Source organism: Gorilla gorilla, chromosome 8, assembly GCF_029281585.2.
Source record: "Gorilla gorilla gorilla isolate KB3781 chromosome 8, NHGRI_mGorGor1-v2.1_pri, whole genome shotgun sequence".
Taxonomy (NCBI): Eukaryota; Metazoa; Chordata; class Mammalia; order Primates; family Hominidae; genus Gorilla; species Gorilla gorilla.
The window spans coordinates 16,167,188-16,181,546 of record NC_073232.2 but is presented as its reverse complement, the minus strand read 5'-3'; the positions used below and the strand labels follow the sequence as shown (position 1 = coordinate 16,181,546).

Below are 14,359 nucleotides of genomic sequence, written 5' to 3'. Positions count from 1 at the left end.
GTTGACAGTCCTGAAAAAGTAGAAGCAAGTAAATATCCATCAGTAAGAGACTAGACAGCTAAATGATGCTACATTAATTCAACAGAGTCAAATAAAGAAGTAAAAAAATGAATGAACTTTCTAGATCCGCGTTGACCAACTTGGATATATCTCAGAAACTTCTTGTTAAGCAAACAAACAATATCTTGCAGGAAATAATTTATGGAATATGTTTAAAATATCATATATTGTTTGTAGGCACATGCATGCTTCTGTGTGTGGTGAAGTTGACACACTTGTGTGGCATGATGAACACCAGATTCATACAATCTGGAAAAATGCATCAGAATTTCTAAGGTATCATTAAGGATATAAAATGTCCTGCTATTAGGACACAGCGCCTCTTTCTCAAAAGAAGAAAATCATCTGTTTTTCTCTGCTGCTTTGTCACAATTTGGAACTAGAGTGTGGCCTCCTAATTACAGTTCTAACGACACTGGCTGTCACGGTTGTTGTGTTCATTTTGGCTTCTATTGCTTTTATTACGCCTGACTCCCCATCAGCCAAGACCTCGGACAGCTCTGTGTGGTCCTTTTCCCTGACCATGTGGATGAAGCAAGGGTCTAGGGGTCCCCTAGGGTCTGGGCCTGTGGTCCTAAGCATGGACTATGTTGCTGTCCCCTGCAGGAACCGTCAACGGGAAATACTGCTGTCCTCAGCTCTTCATCAACCACAGGTGTTTCTCAGGCCCTTACCTGAACAAAGGAAGGATTGCAGAGCTACCTCAGTCGGTGGGACCGGGCAAATGCGTGCTGGTTCTTAAAGAGGTAAAGCCCGTGCACAATCACCTTGGCTTATTTTAACAGGATTTTTTAAAAAGCTGTGGGCTCAGTTTCTGAAGGAGGGAATAGACATTGGAAGCAGTTCAGTTGGCATTTACCGAGACCTCCGTTCTCTCCATCCTGTGGGCTGAAGCCAGAGATACACAAATGGAAAAATGATGCTCTGACCCATGAAAGGCTCCCCATCTAGGGGGAGGGACACACGTCTGCCTTCCCTCGAATTAGGGGGAAACGTTGCACTAGATTTGAATGAAGTGCTTTGGGAAGACAGAGGGAAGATTGTGTGTGGAGTGAGGGCCTAGGACTGGAGTTGAGGTTTCCAAAGAGGTAAACCAGCCTGGAATGGCACAGAGGACTTCATGAGGCAGCAGAGGGTGTTAATCACTGAGAATGGCGCTCCTTGGCCGGGTCATGGTGCTGTGCCATCTTTTTGTTTCATCCATCTCTTCCCAGCACCTGGTACCTGCACACGGGAGGTAATGGTAAGTATTTCGATGGTCTCCAGGTACTTTGACGAGGTTTGTGTCATGGGTCACATCCAGGCCCATCACTTGGAGGCTGTGGCTCCCCATTTCTCCTGCTGCCTTCGGGCGACGACCTGCAGAGAGAGGTGAATCCTGAGGATGTTGATGAAGGCTTCTTCTCCGTTGCATTTTTCTAGCATAGCCTCAGACAGTGCTTGGAGACAGATTGGAAATTTGGAATAGTTTCCAAACTCTTCCCGGAACTCTTATCTCTGCTCTTTTCTTACACGTATCCGTGCTTTCTCTGAAGAAAGAGGATACCAAATGGATATTCTCTATTGCCACTGTACCATGATGAATGTTTCTTAAAATTCTGCAGGCACAGCAATCCATTGATCCATTGAACAAATGTTTGTCAGGTAACTTTGAGGAGCCAGGCACCATCGGAAGCATTGGATTAAAAAAGAAATAGGCTCTGCCTTCTGCCTGTTGGGGTTTCCTGCTCTTGTTAGGGAGACGATGTAATCCTCAGCTTGATGTACAGTTGGGGGTCCGAGAGAGAGGCAGAAACACCGTGTCCTGGGAGTAGAGTGGAGGACAAATATATGGCAAGTGACATTTCATCTGGCTTAGGCAGAGTGTGTAGGATCCTGATTGCACAGCGTGGGCATGGCCACACAGGTGGACATTCAAGGTGTGTTTCAGAAAGGAAAGTCAGGTATGGCTGGAGCTTAGGAACTTAGGCTGGAGATAAACCGTGGCATAAAAGGGTGCATTAGATTTTGAGAAGAAAAACAGGAAGCTGGCCTGCCTTGATGCTTCAGTGTGAGGTTGGATGGAGCAAGTTGGATGGGGCCTGCTTGTGAAAGGCCTTCTCTGATATTTTAAGTGATTTGGACTTGAATCTATGGATAGGGCACCCTCAGAGGGATGCGAGACTCAAGCTTTCCCTCCACGCGAGAGCCTCGGTGTGATTTCAAATATCATTTCACTTGAGGAGAAAGAGGCCATTGAAGCGAAGTCAGAGGGCATTTTCTCTTCCTGGTCATCAGTGGCATTCGTAGTTAAAGACCTTTTAATTAAAAAAAAAAATCTGCTTGAGAGAGGAAGTAGAGGTTACAGTTTAGAAGAAACCTGTCAGAAATCGAGAAGGCTATTGTTGTGGTCATTTATTTGGGAGCATGTAGAATGTTAAGCAGGTAGTCCCTGGCCCACATGAGCGTCCAGTCGATGGGAAAGATGAGTACGTAAATAGAATGTAGCCACGTGGTCCCAGGTTCTGGGACAGGATCTGGCATGCACGCTGTGAGATCACACCGGAGGCATCTGCAATCTGTGGGGACTGCGGAACAGGTGGCCTGCCTCTGGTAGGGAGAGGAGCAGGAACAAGGCTGGGGCATCTGGGGTGCGGGTGATGAAGGAGGGAAGAGGAGAGGATCCTCACAGCACCTGAAATGTGCATACTGCAAGGGATGGACCCAGAAAGGGCCCTTGTTCGTGTTTCGAGTCTATTGCAGGCCTGGCCATTGTACCAGGCCCTTCATACACATCTTCATTTAGCAGCAGAATGGAGCTGCGTTCCTTGTAAATAGCTCATTTCTGCATTTGGTCTTGAAATCAAACCGTACGCATCTCACTAAGTCTAAGTGGCAAGTGGATTCCATATATGAGAAATTCACAGCTAAAGAGAAAGGGTGATTGAGTTGGGAGGGCCACACCCTGGGAAGGGCTCTGCGGTGTGGTTAAGCAGCAGGACCACTAGTTAATGCTAAGCGAATAAATTGGCACAGATCGGAGATCCCTGCAGATATTAAACTCAATCCAAACAGAAATCAAGCCAGGTTTACACATAAGAATTTCTGCCACCATCGGAAATAGGACCCTAGAGCGCGAATTGACTTTCTTCCGTCTGCCACAGCTGTCAGTCTGTGAATGGATTTCCACTAGGGCGATGTTGTCTTCCTGTATTTCTGCCTGTTTTTGTTTTGAGTGATAGGATGAGGACACAACAACTGACAAAAATACGGAGAGCTGATGGGCTTCTTCGAAGCTGCCTGCAAGCCTGTTTCACGTGACGTGTTCCGTTGTTAAAATGACACCTTCCCTTATCTGCCAGCTCTGTTAACACACAAGATGACCTTGGCTTCAGCCTGTCTTGAGGGGCTGGCTGTTTTACTTTACTAAATGATTTGTTTAAGTCAGAAGTGGTTATCCCTGATCAATTCTCCGATAGGTGCCAGCGGCCAAATTTAAAGCCGAGTCCAGAGCAGTTTTCTAATGACAAAACTAGTTTTTTGCTGATGTTTGAAAAATGCATGTGGCAGGAAGAAAGAAGAACAAAACAAAACAAAAAAGTAGGTGAGTGCTTTAGTTCTGTGAGTGCAAGAAAAATGTAAGTGCCACCAAGCTAATATTTACGCTAATGCTCCTCTTTCAGTACCAGAACCTCTGTAGCTTCAAATTTCATTTTAGTTAAAGAGAACGAGGTAATGGAAGTAAAGACAGAGTGCATTGCTTTTCCTGGCCATCGGTGTTATTAGGAACTTGAACACTTTATGTGTAGGAGATGTGCAGTGAGAGTGGTTCACCCTGATCTGTTCTGCCAGAAATAGACAACGTCTCGGGGTGTGGATGCAGACATGGTCTTTGGCAAGGCTCAGTGCAGGCTGCAGAGTCCAGTTCTGGGTTCTGTCTGAGTGGACCGCTTTACAAGAGAGGACAAAGTTTCTGGCAAAAGTGGTCTTTAATGCATGGCTCTACTCACGTGATGGGTGTTAGAGTTGAGTGGGGTTTGGCAGGACCACGAGCGTGTCTGGCCTCAATTCGAGGGGGTGCAGCGAGGGGAGGTAGGGGACCTGGGAGAAGCTGGAACCAGAGTCACTCAATGGTCCACTGAGGTCCAGATGTACCCCATAAGCAAACTCAGAATGCAGCAGGCCTTGGCGTGGAGACGCAGGCCCAGCCAGTGACTGCCCCTCACATGCTGGGCCTTTTACAGGACGCCCGTGCCCAGTTGCATGGAGGGTGGAGTTGTTAGGCACAGGCAGTGGTGATGCTGTTTATCCTAAGTCACATGTCCATGCTCAGTAGGGTCATTGTCCATTGGGATCATCTTTTTCTATCCCAAATCCTTCTACTCCAACCTCTCCCGGAGTACCAGGGTCCCCAAAAGAGAGATAAACTATGATCTATGTCATATCAGGAGATTGCTCGCCTCCTATGACCAAAAGAATCTTGTCGGCCTTTGTGTTCCTTTGCATTGCACGAGGTGTTCAGGAAATTTTTGCCTTGTAACTTACATACCATCTCATGAATCACCAGGCCTGTAGTCCTCACTTTATAGACAGTGTATCAGGCTAGTGTCTGTGTGAGAAAGAGAAAGCAAACGAGTGAGCCAGCCTGGGCACAAGAGGCCAACGGGGAGCAGAACATCTAATCTATTTACTCGTGTCCGTGGGTCCTGGAGTGACTGTTTCAGCTGCAGACACAGACCCATGATGAAGGTGAGAGCAGACCAGCCAAGCGCTCCTGGCAGAAACGACTCTGAAAACACGCACCTGGGCGGGGCGATGGAGCCTCTGCCTTCACAGGGACTCCACACATCATGGTGGGGGGACATTGTCCTTGGGGAAAATCCCAGGGTGTCTCTCAGAGACTTGGGGAGCCTTGTGGTTTTTCTTAGAATTTATTTGGCTTAAAATATCAGTATGTAAATGTCAGTGACAGTATGTAACTTCTGTTTTTCAGAAAAAAAGAGAAACATGCCTTTCATGTGGGCCATCTGTGGGCACCCCTTTGTGGGTTTTCCGCATGAGTTTTAGGGGTGCTGAGCAGGCAGGGGCTCTCCACTTGTGTTTGCTCGGCGGCAGACCTGGCCTGTCCTGTGTGCTGCTTTTTGGCAGTCCAGGTTCAGGAGCTTAAGAGAGGAACGTTTATAGAAAGGAAATCGATGAGCTGTAACCTTCTATAGAAAGGTAGAAATAGAACGCCTGATTTTCTGCTCTCTTTTTTCTTCTTTTGGTGCTTAAGAGTTCAGAGAAAGCCCCAGGAAGCCTGGCACCCAGGATGCTTTGCAATGAGGCGCTTCTCAGGGCTTGTTTTTTTGCTCCAGTGTAACTCTCCACCCCGTTTGCTAAGATGCTGATGAGACCAGGGCACTCAGCTGAGGTCCAAAGACTGGGTGTGAAGGCGTAGACCAGCAGAATCAAAGAAGTGGTGCGGCACCCCTGGACCGGAATGTGGTGTGCCCGGGACCCCCGGCCCTGAGTCAGGGACGCCCCACTGCAAATAGTGATGTGACCTCCGACCCCCATAGGGCTCGGGTGACTCTGGCTCCTGGTCACCTGCAGTTTGGGATCTTTCGAGTGGGACCTGGCGGTTTGGGATTTGGCCTCAGCTGTTATTTACGGTTTCGATTTCTGCCCCTGTGGCTGATGCATTAAGCGATTTCCCTCCGTCTTTTTGTTTGGGGTGTCTGGCTCTCACATCTGGGGAGTCTGTCATGTGCTGTTTGAATTTCCCCTTCGTTGTGGAGCTCTGAGCATTTGTCCTGGGCTATCACTCACAACAACATGTACCTAAAAAGTAGAAAGCTTTCTGGTCGGAATCCTGAAAGTCGGCTGCCCCAAGCAGCCTTCAGTGTTCATAGACTTGGTGGTAGGAGAAGAGCTTTCATTCTTCGAAGCAGTCGTAAGTTTATCGGTAACACCCAGGGGAGGAGGTGTTGAGGGAGTAGGAATGATGGTCTCGTATCGAGGACTTTTCCAAGTGATATTGGACAGAGGGAATGTCTTACCCAGCTGACCTCAGCGAAGTCAGTCCTCGGAATCAAAGACAGATGCAGACAGGCCTCTTGAAGATACTCTGCTGTGTTTTTGTTGCTGCCGTTTTCAATTTATGCTGAACATTAGTTAACCCACTAAGAATAATGTACCAGGCTTACAGGTGGGTGTGAACTTTAACACACTCACATAGTCTGGGGTGCTGAGGGAAGGTTGGCAAAGGAAAAGTGCACATTTTTTTTTTGCATGTCAGGCTTTTCTTTATTATTTTCTCATAGAGAAGACAAGATAAATTTGATGAACTTTCTTATCAGAGCATAGGATAAGATTTTGTAGTAATGAAAAGCAATAGCAAATGATAACTCCTGAGCCTCCATTCATGTAGATTATATGGTATCAAATACTTGGAGTGAATTTATTGTTAATTTTTAGATGAACAGAATAATTTTATCTAATTTCAGAGCCCATATTGAAATTATTGAACTAATTCAAAAAATATCTATAGAGCACCTACTCTTGCCAGTTATAGTTGTATCTACCATGGATACAGCAGCAAACAGAATGAAGTCCCTGATTTCCTGCTGCTTATATCTTAGTGGGGGTGGACGGTGAACAAATAAGCCAATTACGGAATAATCCTATACTAATAATAAGACAAGTTATCCATGAGAGGCCGGAGAATGAAGGGAGGAATGTGCTGTGTACAGAGGATACTCGCAGAGACCTTTCTGATACGGACTTTGGAGTAAAGACCCGGATGGGGAGGGATGGTCTGGAAGGGTTTCCCCCAGGAAGAACAATCCTAAGAGAAGAACAGAGCAGAGGAAAGGCCTGATCTGACCTGTTGAAAGGATCGCCCTGGCCGTTGTTGGGAGGTGAGGCTCTCAGAGCGTGAGGTGGAAGACAGGGAAGCCCCTGCCGGCAGGGTGAGAATAGACCCAGAGCTGCCCAGCCTTTCGGCCATGTGCCCTCACCAGGCATCTGGATAAGACAGTTTCAGGGACATTGTGGACACAGAAAAGCCCCATTGGATTGGGTTCCAGAGAGGACTGAAGAAGAGGAAAAGGCGCTGTTGAGTGTAGACTCTTCTTAAGGATTTTACTGTAAAAGAGCTGAGAAATGAGGTGGGGGAATGTATTAGTTCGTTTTCACATTGGTGATCAAGACATACCTGAGACTGGGCAATTTATAAAGGAAAAGAGGTTTAAGGGACTCACAGATCCACATGGCTGGGGAGGCCTCACAATCATGGCAGATGGCAAAAGGCATGTCTTACATGGCAGCAGACGAGAGAATGGGAGCCAAGCAAAAAGGGAAACTCCTTATAAAACCGTCAGATCTCATGAGACTTATTCACTACCACGAGAACATAATGGGGGAAACCACCCCTACAATTCAATTACCTCCCACAAGGTTCCTCCCACAACACATGGGAATTATGGGAGCTACAATTCAAGATGAGATTTGGGTGGGGTCACAGCCAAACCATATCAGTGGAGGAAGATGAGACACCTAAGGTCCTATTAGTTTGGGGGCAGGGGCAGGCTCCCTGCTACCCTCTCTGATCAAGAACATAATGAACTGAACTCCAGTGTTTTGCAAAGCACAATAATTCAGTCTAACTGTGGCTAGTCATAGCAGCTGTCCACTTAGTTATTTTCATTAGGTAACTATAATACATGACGTTGTCATGTGCACAGAAATTATTCAGCTCACAATTCCAAAGTTTTATAGAGAGCTTGTTGAATTTGGAGACGGATGATGTGGCATCAAGAAAAGCCAAGGGAAAAACATTCAATATCTGATGCTTTTCATAATTTAATTGCTGCCTGCTCCCAGGCTGAATTGAACTCCAAAAGGCATTTTCTTTTCACAGTCAAAATGCATCTCGATATGCAGCAAATAACATGCAGCTCTGGGGTTTTCTCAGCGAAACCCAATGAAAAGAATCTGTTGAAATTTTATTGTCTGTTGATAAACACTGTGTGCATTATTGCAGTCAGTTCTAATTAGATTTATTTTTAAACTGAGTTTCTGTAAATTGTACTGACAGTAAACAATAAAATCAGATGATTATTCTAATACAGAAAACACAAACGCAACAAAACTGCCGGCACCGCCTTGTCATGGCTTTTTAGCACCTTGGCAAGCCACATTCTCTTGGTGGGTAGCTTTGAGGCCCTTGGAACATAGCAAAATGTTACCCAGGCAGAGAAAAGGCCGTCGCCGGGCTGACCGCGTAGTGTAAAGTATTTTAAGAGTGAATCCTTTGTTACAACTTGAGAAAGCTTTGTTGTTTTCAGAAATAAATCAGGGTGCAAACCAAGCTGGTTACAACGTTCCAGAACATGACAGACCCGTGAAAACTGAGACAAGCAAATTCCATCCACATTCTCCCATCTCCTTCCATTTATTTGTAATAGTCTCCATTAAAAGATAGTGAGTGTTTAGGCACTAGTGCCAGTCTCCTATCTCACTCAGGTGTATCTTTTGCTCTCTCAATGGTATTTTGCTCTGAAATCCGAAATGTGAGCTCCATGCCTGGCGTGCTCCTTCCAACTTCTGCACCCAGACAGCCTGTAGGAGGCATGGGCACTGCGTGCTCCCCCTGTCTTGTTCCTGCTACTGTCACCCAGTGGAGCTTCACAGAGGATCATTTCATGAAACTCCACACCATAGGCCTCTGCTTTGCACTCTCACATTCTGTAAGGTCTTTATCCAAACAGCAGCAGCCCAGGAATGTGCCAGAACTCATCAATGTTAATCATTAATGATGATTTGCTTTTTGAAAGGTGAGCACCTTAGGGGTCTGAGGTCCTTGTCCCTTTCATTAGAGAAGCTCATTGAGGTTAACAGGAACATCGTATCTCCCCAGGGTCAGCAGCTGGAACTCTTAGAAATGCCTCCTCTTTCTGAGCCCCATGGTAGACACATGCTTGTTTTCTTGGACTTGGGAGTGAGGGGTGGATGGAGGAAATATGATATTGGATGGCGCTGGATATTCCAGACTCTCTTTTAAAATATTCACATTTCAGAGGGTTGCCCTAGTATTAAATGTCCATGAATTGAGCCTGCAAGAGGAGAGTTTCACACAATTTGTTACCCTCCTTGCAAGCATGTGAAGCCTCTCCAGAAGTGTTGGCATGAGTAGATTGTCTCCGTTTCATTAGTTCCTTATGAAATCTGTAAAAAAAGAATGAAATTCTCAGTAGCCTATCCAACTGAAGAGTAATCCTGTTGAAGTACAATAAATTGCTCTTTGGTGAAAATGGTTCAGCTTTTCTGCAACTAGAAGAGTTAATGGGAGTCTGCCACCCCCTCTAGAGAGTGGTTCACACTTTTCTAGCCAGAGAGATTGGATTTTACCACGCTTTTTGTCCGTGGATGGTGAAACAACTCAGTGTTAGCCTGGCAAGTGTTCTATCAGACTTAATCACGGTTCTTCACTTCATGTGGGTGTAATGGCGAGCTGTTCCTAAATGTCAGTGGTGTGGTTTTCAAAGCATCCTTGTGTTAGTAGGAATGAATGCAATTGCAGCTCAGTCTGCTTATTTTTTTCCCCCAAAGGTTCTTAGCATGATAATCAACGCAGCCTACAAGCCTGGAAGGGTATTAAGAGAATTACAGCTGGTAGAAGATCCCCACTGGAATTTCCAGGAGGAGACGCTGAAGGCCAAGTAAGTGTTTTCAATTCTGGAAAGCAAGGGTTTTTGTAATACTTCCCCATGCTACTTTGAAACTTGCCACTTCTCTTTGTGACACAGCCCTGAGAAATGGAACAAACTGAAGGACGTTCGTTCTGCAGTTCTATGGACGACATGTAAATTTCTTGGCATTTTTGCCATACAGCATTGCCTTAAGCCTTAGGATTCCTAAGGTGAAGTAGAGATTTCCTTAACTAATATTTTATTATGTTAAACATTCAGCATCATAAAAACTTGGTATGTTTCAGGACCAATAGGTTATTTGAGCAAAAGGGGGGAAATTGTAAAGAGGATATCCCTCATCATTATTATACTATGTTCATAAACACCTCTTCATTTTTGATATTATATAGACTATGCTAAATGCAAATGCTCTCTTTTCTGGCAGTTGACAGTTCTCAAAGATAAAAGGAACCTGGGCATGTTTGGTCTGTGTTAAGTAAATGGCAGCAAAATCTGGGTTGACGTGGAGTCAAGTAACTTTCTTTTATTTGGAAATAGGCTAATTGGAAAGGCGACATTTTTGCTTTCTTTAAGTTTCTTGACCTCTGAAATTGAGAGCAGGAGCCATATCAATGTACTTGAACTTGGTTGCTTAGGCACATAGAAAAAGATCCGTTTCTAAGATAATTTTATGTTGAATAATTGTTTAGAGTGCTTGAGAGGACTTTTAATATTCATCTATGGGTTTCAAATAGAATAGGTTTTACTAGTTGACTTCTTAATGATCATTGAGATGTAACATTTGAGAAATGATGTTTTTTTAAAAGAGTAAAGCAGTTTTCAGTGGCTAGAGTATATCTAAGCCTCCTTTAGAGAAGGCACCTGCCCTATTCATAGTGAAAATAGAGAAATAAGAAATAATTTGTATGATCGGTAATATTTTCCTCTATAGTTAACTTATACTAGTACTGTGACTGAAGATGTTTAGAGATTGTGCCACACTCAACATTCATTGCCAGCAATCCACTTAGCATTCCTGGTGTCATTTTTGAACAACTCTGGGGTTTTAGATTCAGTAAAAGTTATTTATGATCTAATCATAATCTGCCAAATCACCAAAGTGTAAGATAATATATGTAAATAAGAAGAGGGTTTATTTGCAGAAAATGGCAGGCCAATTAACGATGCTGCTACATTTCATCATTTCCTTCTTTCTCAAGAAATATTTAAGTGAGCTTCACCTATAGCTCAGAGAAAAACATGTTTTTCTAATATTTCATATTTTTCTACTTTAAAGAGATCATTAGCAGTAGTGGCACATTTTCTTATAAGTTTGTAGTAGTAGTGGGGGCAGAAAACATAAGCAAGTGTTTATAATGGAGAAATCCTTCTTATTTTAAAACTTTTCTGCAAAATTCAATACAGTCCATGTACACCTAATGGACACAGATATAATAAAAGTACAAAAATCTTAGCTCCCATTAAAACCTCCCCTGCCTCTAAATAAGCCAGAAACTCGCTCCCGCTCCACAGTGAGAGGAAGTTCATTTTGCAGGTGTTTGCACTAGTTTTCATGTTACCAAGTCGATCAGAGCTTTTTATTAAATCCAGCCTGATACAATCAAAACAGACATGGTGAAACCCAGCTCTGCTGAATTGTAAAGGCAGCATATTACCTATTATATCAAATATGACAAAAAGTTCCATGGCAGACTCTTACACAGCAACTTCTAATGAGAAAATGTCTGTCTGAACTAGGTTTCAACTGTGCTAGATCATAGCAGCGTCTCAAAGCAGCTGCTAATGATGACAGCTTTACAGTCAGCGGGAGCTCTCCTGCTCTGATACTGTGTGTTGAGTCACCTCTTCCCTTCTGATGTGAAATGACAACTTTTTAGATCTTGACAACTTTGCTATTTTCTTTGGTGCAAATGGGAGGGGAGAGAGCTGGCATCTTCCCATTTAGCTGAAAGGCAGGCATGTTTTCTGTCATGAATAAATTAACGTACAAGAGGAGAGACTCGCATTCAAGACATTTGGTCCAGGCCAGGCGTGGTGGCTCATGACTGTAATCCCTGCACTTCGGGAAGCTGAGGCAGCAAATAGCTTGAGCCCAGGAATTCAAGACCAGCCTGGACAACATAGTGAGACCCTGTCTCTACAACAAATAAAATATTTTATATATGTGTGTGTGTGTGTGTGTGTGTGTGTGTGTGTATAGTATGTATGTATGTGTATATGTATGTATATATATGTCATATATACATATGACATTCAGTCCTCTTGGTTGATTATGGGAGCTGTTGTACACAATTATAAAGACTGTTTTCAGGAAGAGAGGATGTGAGATTATCCCTAAGGCAGTGTGATTGCTCTCATTTGGCATCTAGGATTTCTGGTTGTTTTTTCCACCTCCTAAGAGTAAAGACCCATTTACTTGAGAGGATGAAGGTGCCTTTGTAAAGGTTTTGACTTGTAAACATAATGAAAACTTACACTGTTACCTACAATTGTCTCTGGGTGATTTTTCCCCTATTTATCCAACAACCATACCTTTTATAGAAAGAAATTATTGCAATATTTGAACTTGCGAGGAGTCTATCATTATTACCTTCAACATGTATTGAAAAGCAAAAATTTGCTAGCTTTTGTGCCAAGGAAAAAAATGGCTTCTCATGTAGTTCATTTCTGTTCCGGAAGAGAAAATTTCTTTCTTGCCAATGAATTTGAATATGCTCAATTTACCTGCATTATTTTGAATTACAGGAGGAGGAATTGGGGGGTAAAGAAAAAAAAAAGCCCTCCACCTCTCTGCATCTAGAGACATTTAAATATGTTTTTCAGCATGTTACAGAATCTTCTCGAGGGAAAATAAAAAGACTGTCTTAACTCTTCTTTGAATGGCTTTTGTGATCATCTTTATAAAAGCCAGGCAGAAGCTTAATAATTCTTCCAGTCCTGTGTTATAGTTATTCAGAATATTTAAAGAGGAAATATCCTGGTAGGATTTCACGTGAGTTAGAGCTCACTGTCACTTATCAGAGGGAAGGAGATAAAGTCAGATCTTCACCGTTAGGTGTGTCATGCTCAGCTCTGTGGAGATGTTGTGGTTTCTTTTTTTTCATAAGCAGTGGTTAATTTTGTGTGTGCTTTTACTTATTTGACTTTAATTTTTGTCCTTTTACGCAAGCATTTATCTTATGAACTGCCACAGGGAACATTTGGCTATAAAGTGATTTATGTAAAAAAAGGATTCCCTAACTGAGAGACTTCACCGGAAAAGGTTTTGTTTGTTCATTTGTTAATTTTGTTTACCTTGCCCAAGTGTATGTAGTTTGCTGTCCTGAAAACACACGAGGTGAACTTCGCATTAAGCAAAGCCATGAACCAGTCTATTTGAAGGGAAGACTGCGTTTCTGTGTATGTGTGTACCTGAAATCACTGGATCACCGTGTGGCGTGTCTGATTCAAACAGGCCAGCTTAGGACATTCTGGAGGAGCAGTGGTCTCCTTGGGATAAACATACATGCCCATGTGTTGCAGAGTTCCCATTACTTAAAGGCAAGAAGGAAGAAAGAAATTTCTGAGGAGTTTGGGTGTCCTAAGGCTGAAAACCAGTGACCCATTCTCCCGACCCTGGAGTCCAGTGACCAAGAATGAGACCAGTGAAGTGAAAGCTTTGTTCTGAAGGAAGCGAGAACCGTACCTCACTATTGCTGATGAGAACAGAGGCTTTCCCACAGCTTGTAAAGCTTCCCTATTGCTACAGGGTTCTCAGAGTCACCGTTTCCTTCCTCTTTTAATTCTTCCTCCAGCATTCGAGGGTGTGAGTTCAGCTTGAAGAACCAGAACCTCATCCTCCGCTCCCACACCCTTATCCCTGCCCGACGAGATTTGTTAAAAGGTCTCATAAGGGTGATTCTGAGGGCGAATGATGGAACTTAGACCATAGTGGCATTCTGTTTGGGCCGTGCCGGTGGTTATGAACGGATTGTTACACCAGTGTTGGCTTTTTCACTGTTTTTGTTTTTGACTCAAAATCTATTTAGATTTTTCTCAACTTTTAACTACCGTATTAGTCCATTTTCATGCCGCTGATAAAGACATACCTGCAACTGGGTAATTTATAAGGAAAAAAAGGTTAAATGGACTCACAGTTCCACGTGGCTGGGGAGGCCTCATAATCACGGCGGAAGGTGAAAGGCACATCTCACATGGTGGCAGACAAGAGAAGAGAATGAGAATCAAGCAAAAGGGGCTTCCCCTTATGAAACCATCAGATCTCGTGAGACTTATTCACTACCACGGGAAAAGTATGGGGGAAACTGCCCCATGATTCAGTTACCTCCCACCAGGTCCCTCCCACAACACTTGAGAATTATGGGAGCTACAATTCAAGATGAGATTTGGGTGGGGACACAGCCAAAACATACCAGCTACTGAAGGAGAGGAGATGATTTTTTCGGCATTCTTATCATTCCATATTCCTCTCTCTGTCTCCACCCCTGCCATATGCACTTGGACGTGGAAAGAAATCCCTACTTTGGCTAATGGGAAGGAAGTGGAAGGCCACACATATATTGATATCAGTGAGGAAAAACTTTGCCTCCACTCTCTTAGGTTCAGAGACTGGGAGCCTGAAGGTT

At 43.8% G+C, this 14,359-nt stretch overlaps 1 protein-coding gene across 3 annotated transcripts in view; it reads left to right on the top strand.

Moving 5' to 3' along the window:
* SFMBT2 (Scm like with four mbt domains 2) overlaps positions 1-14,359 on the top strand; it is a 252,747-nt gene that overhangs the window by 213,014 nt on the left and 25,374 nt on the right. For all 3 annotated transcript variants that reach the window (XM_004049039.5, XM_055353186.2, XM_055353187.2), the window contains 2 exons: positions 667-806; positions 9,634-9,743. In XM_004049039.5, the coding sequence (XP_004049087.3) occupies positions 667-806; positions 9,634-9,743 (250 nt within the window). The remainder of the gene's footprint in view (positions 1-666; positions 807-9,633; positions 9,744-14,359) is intronic.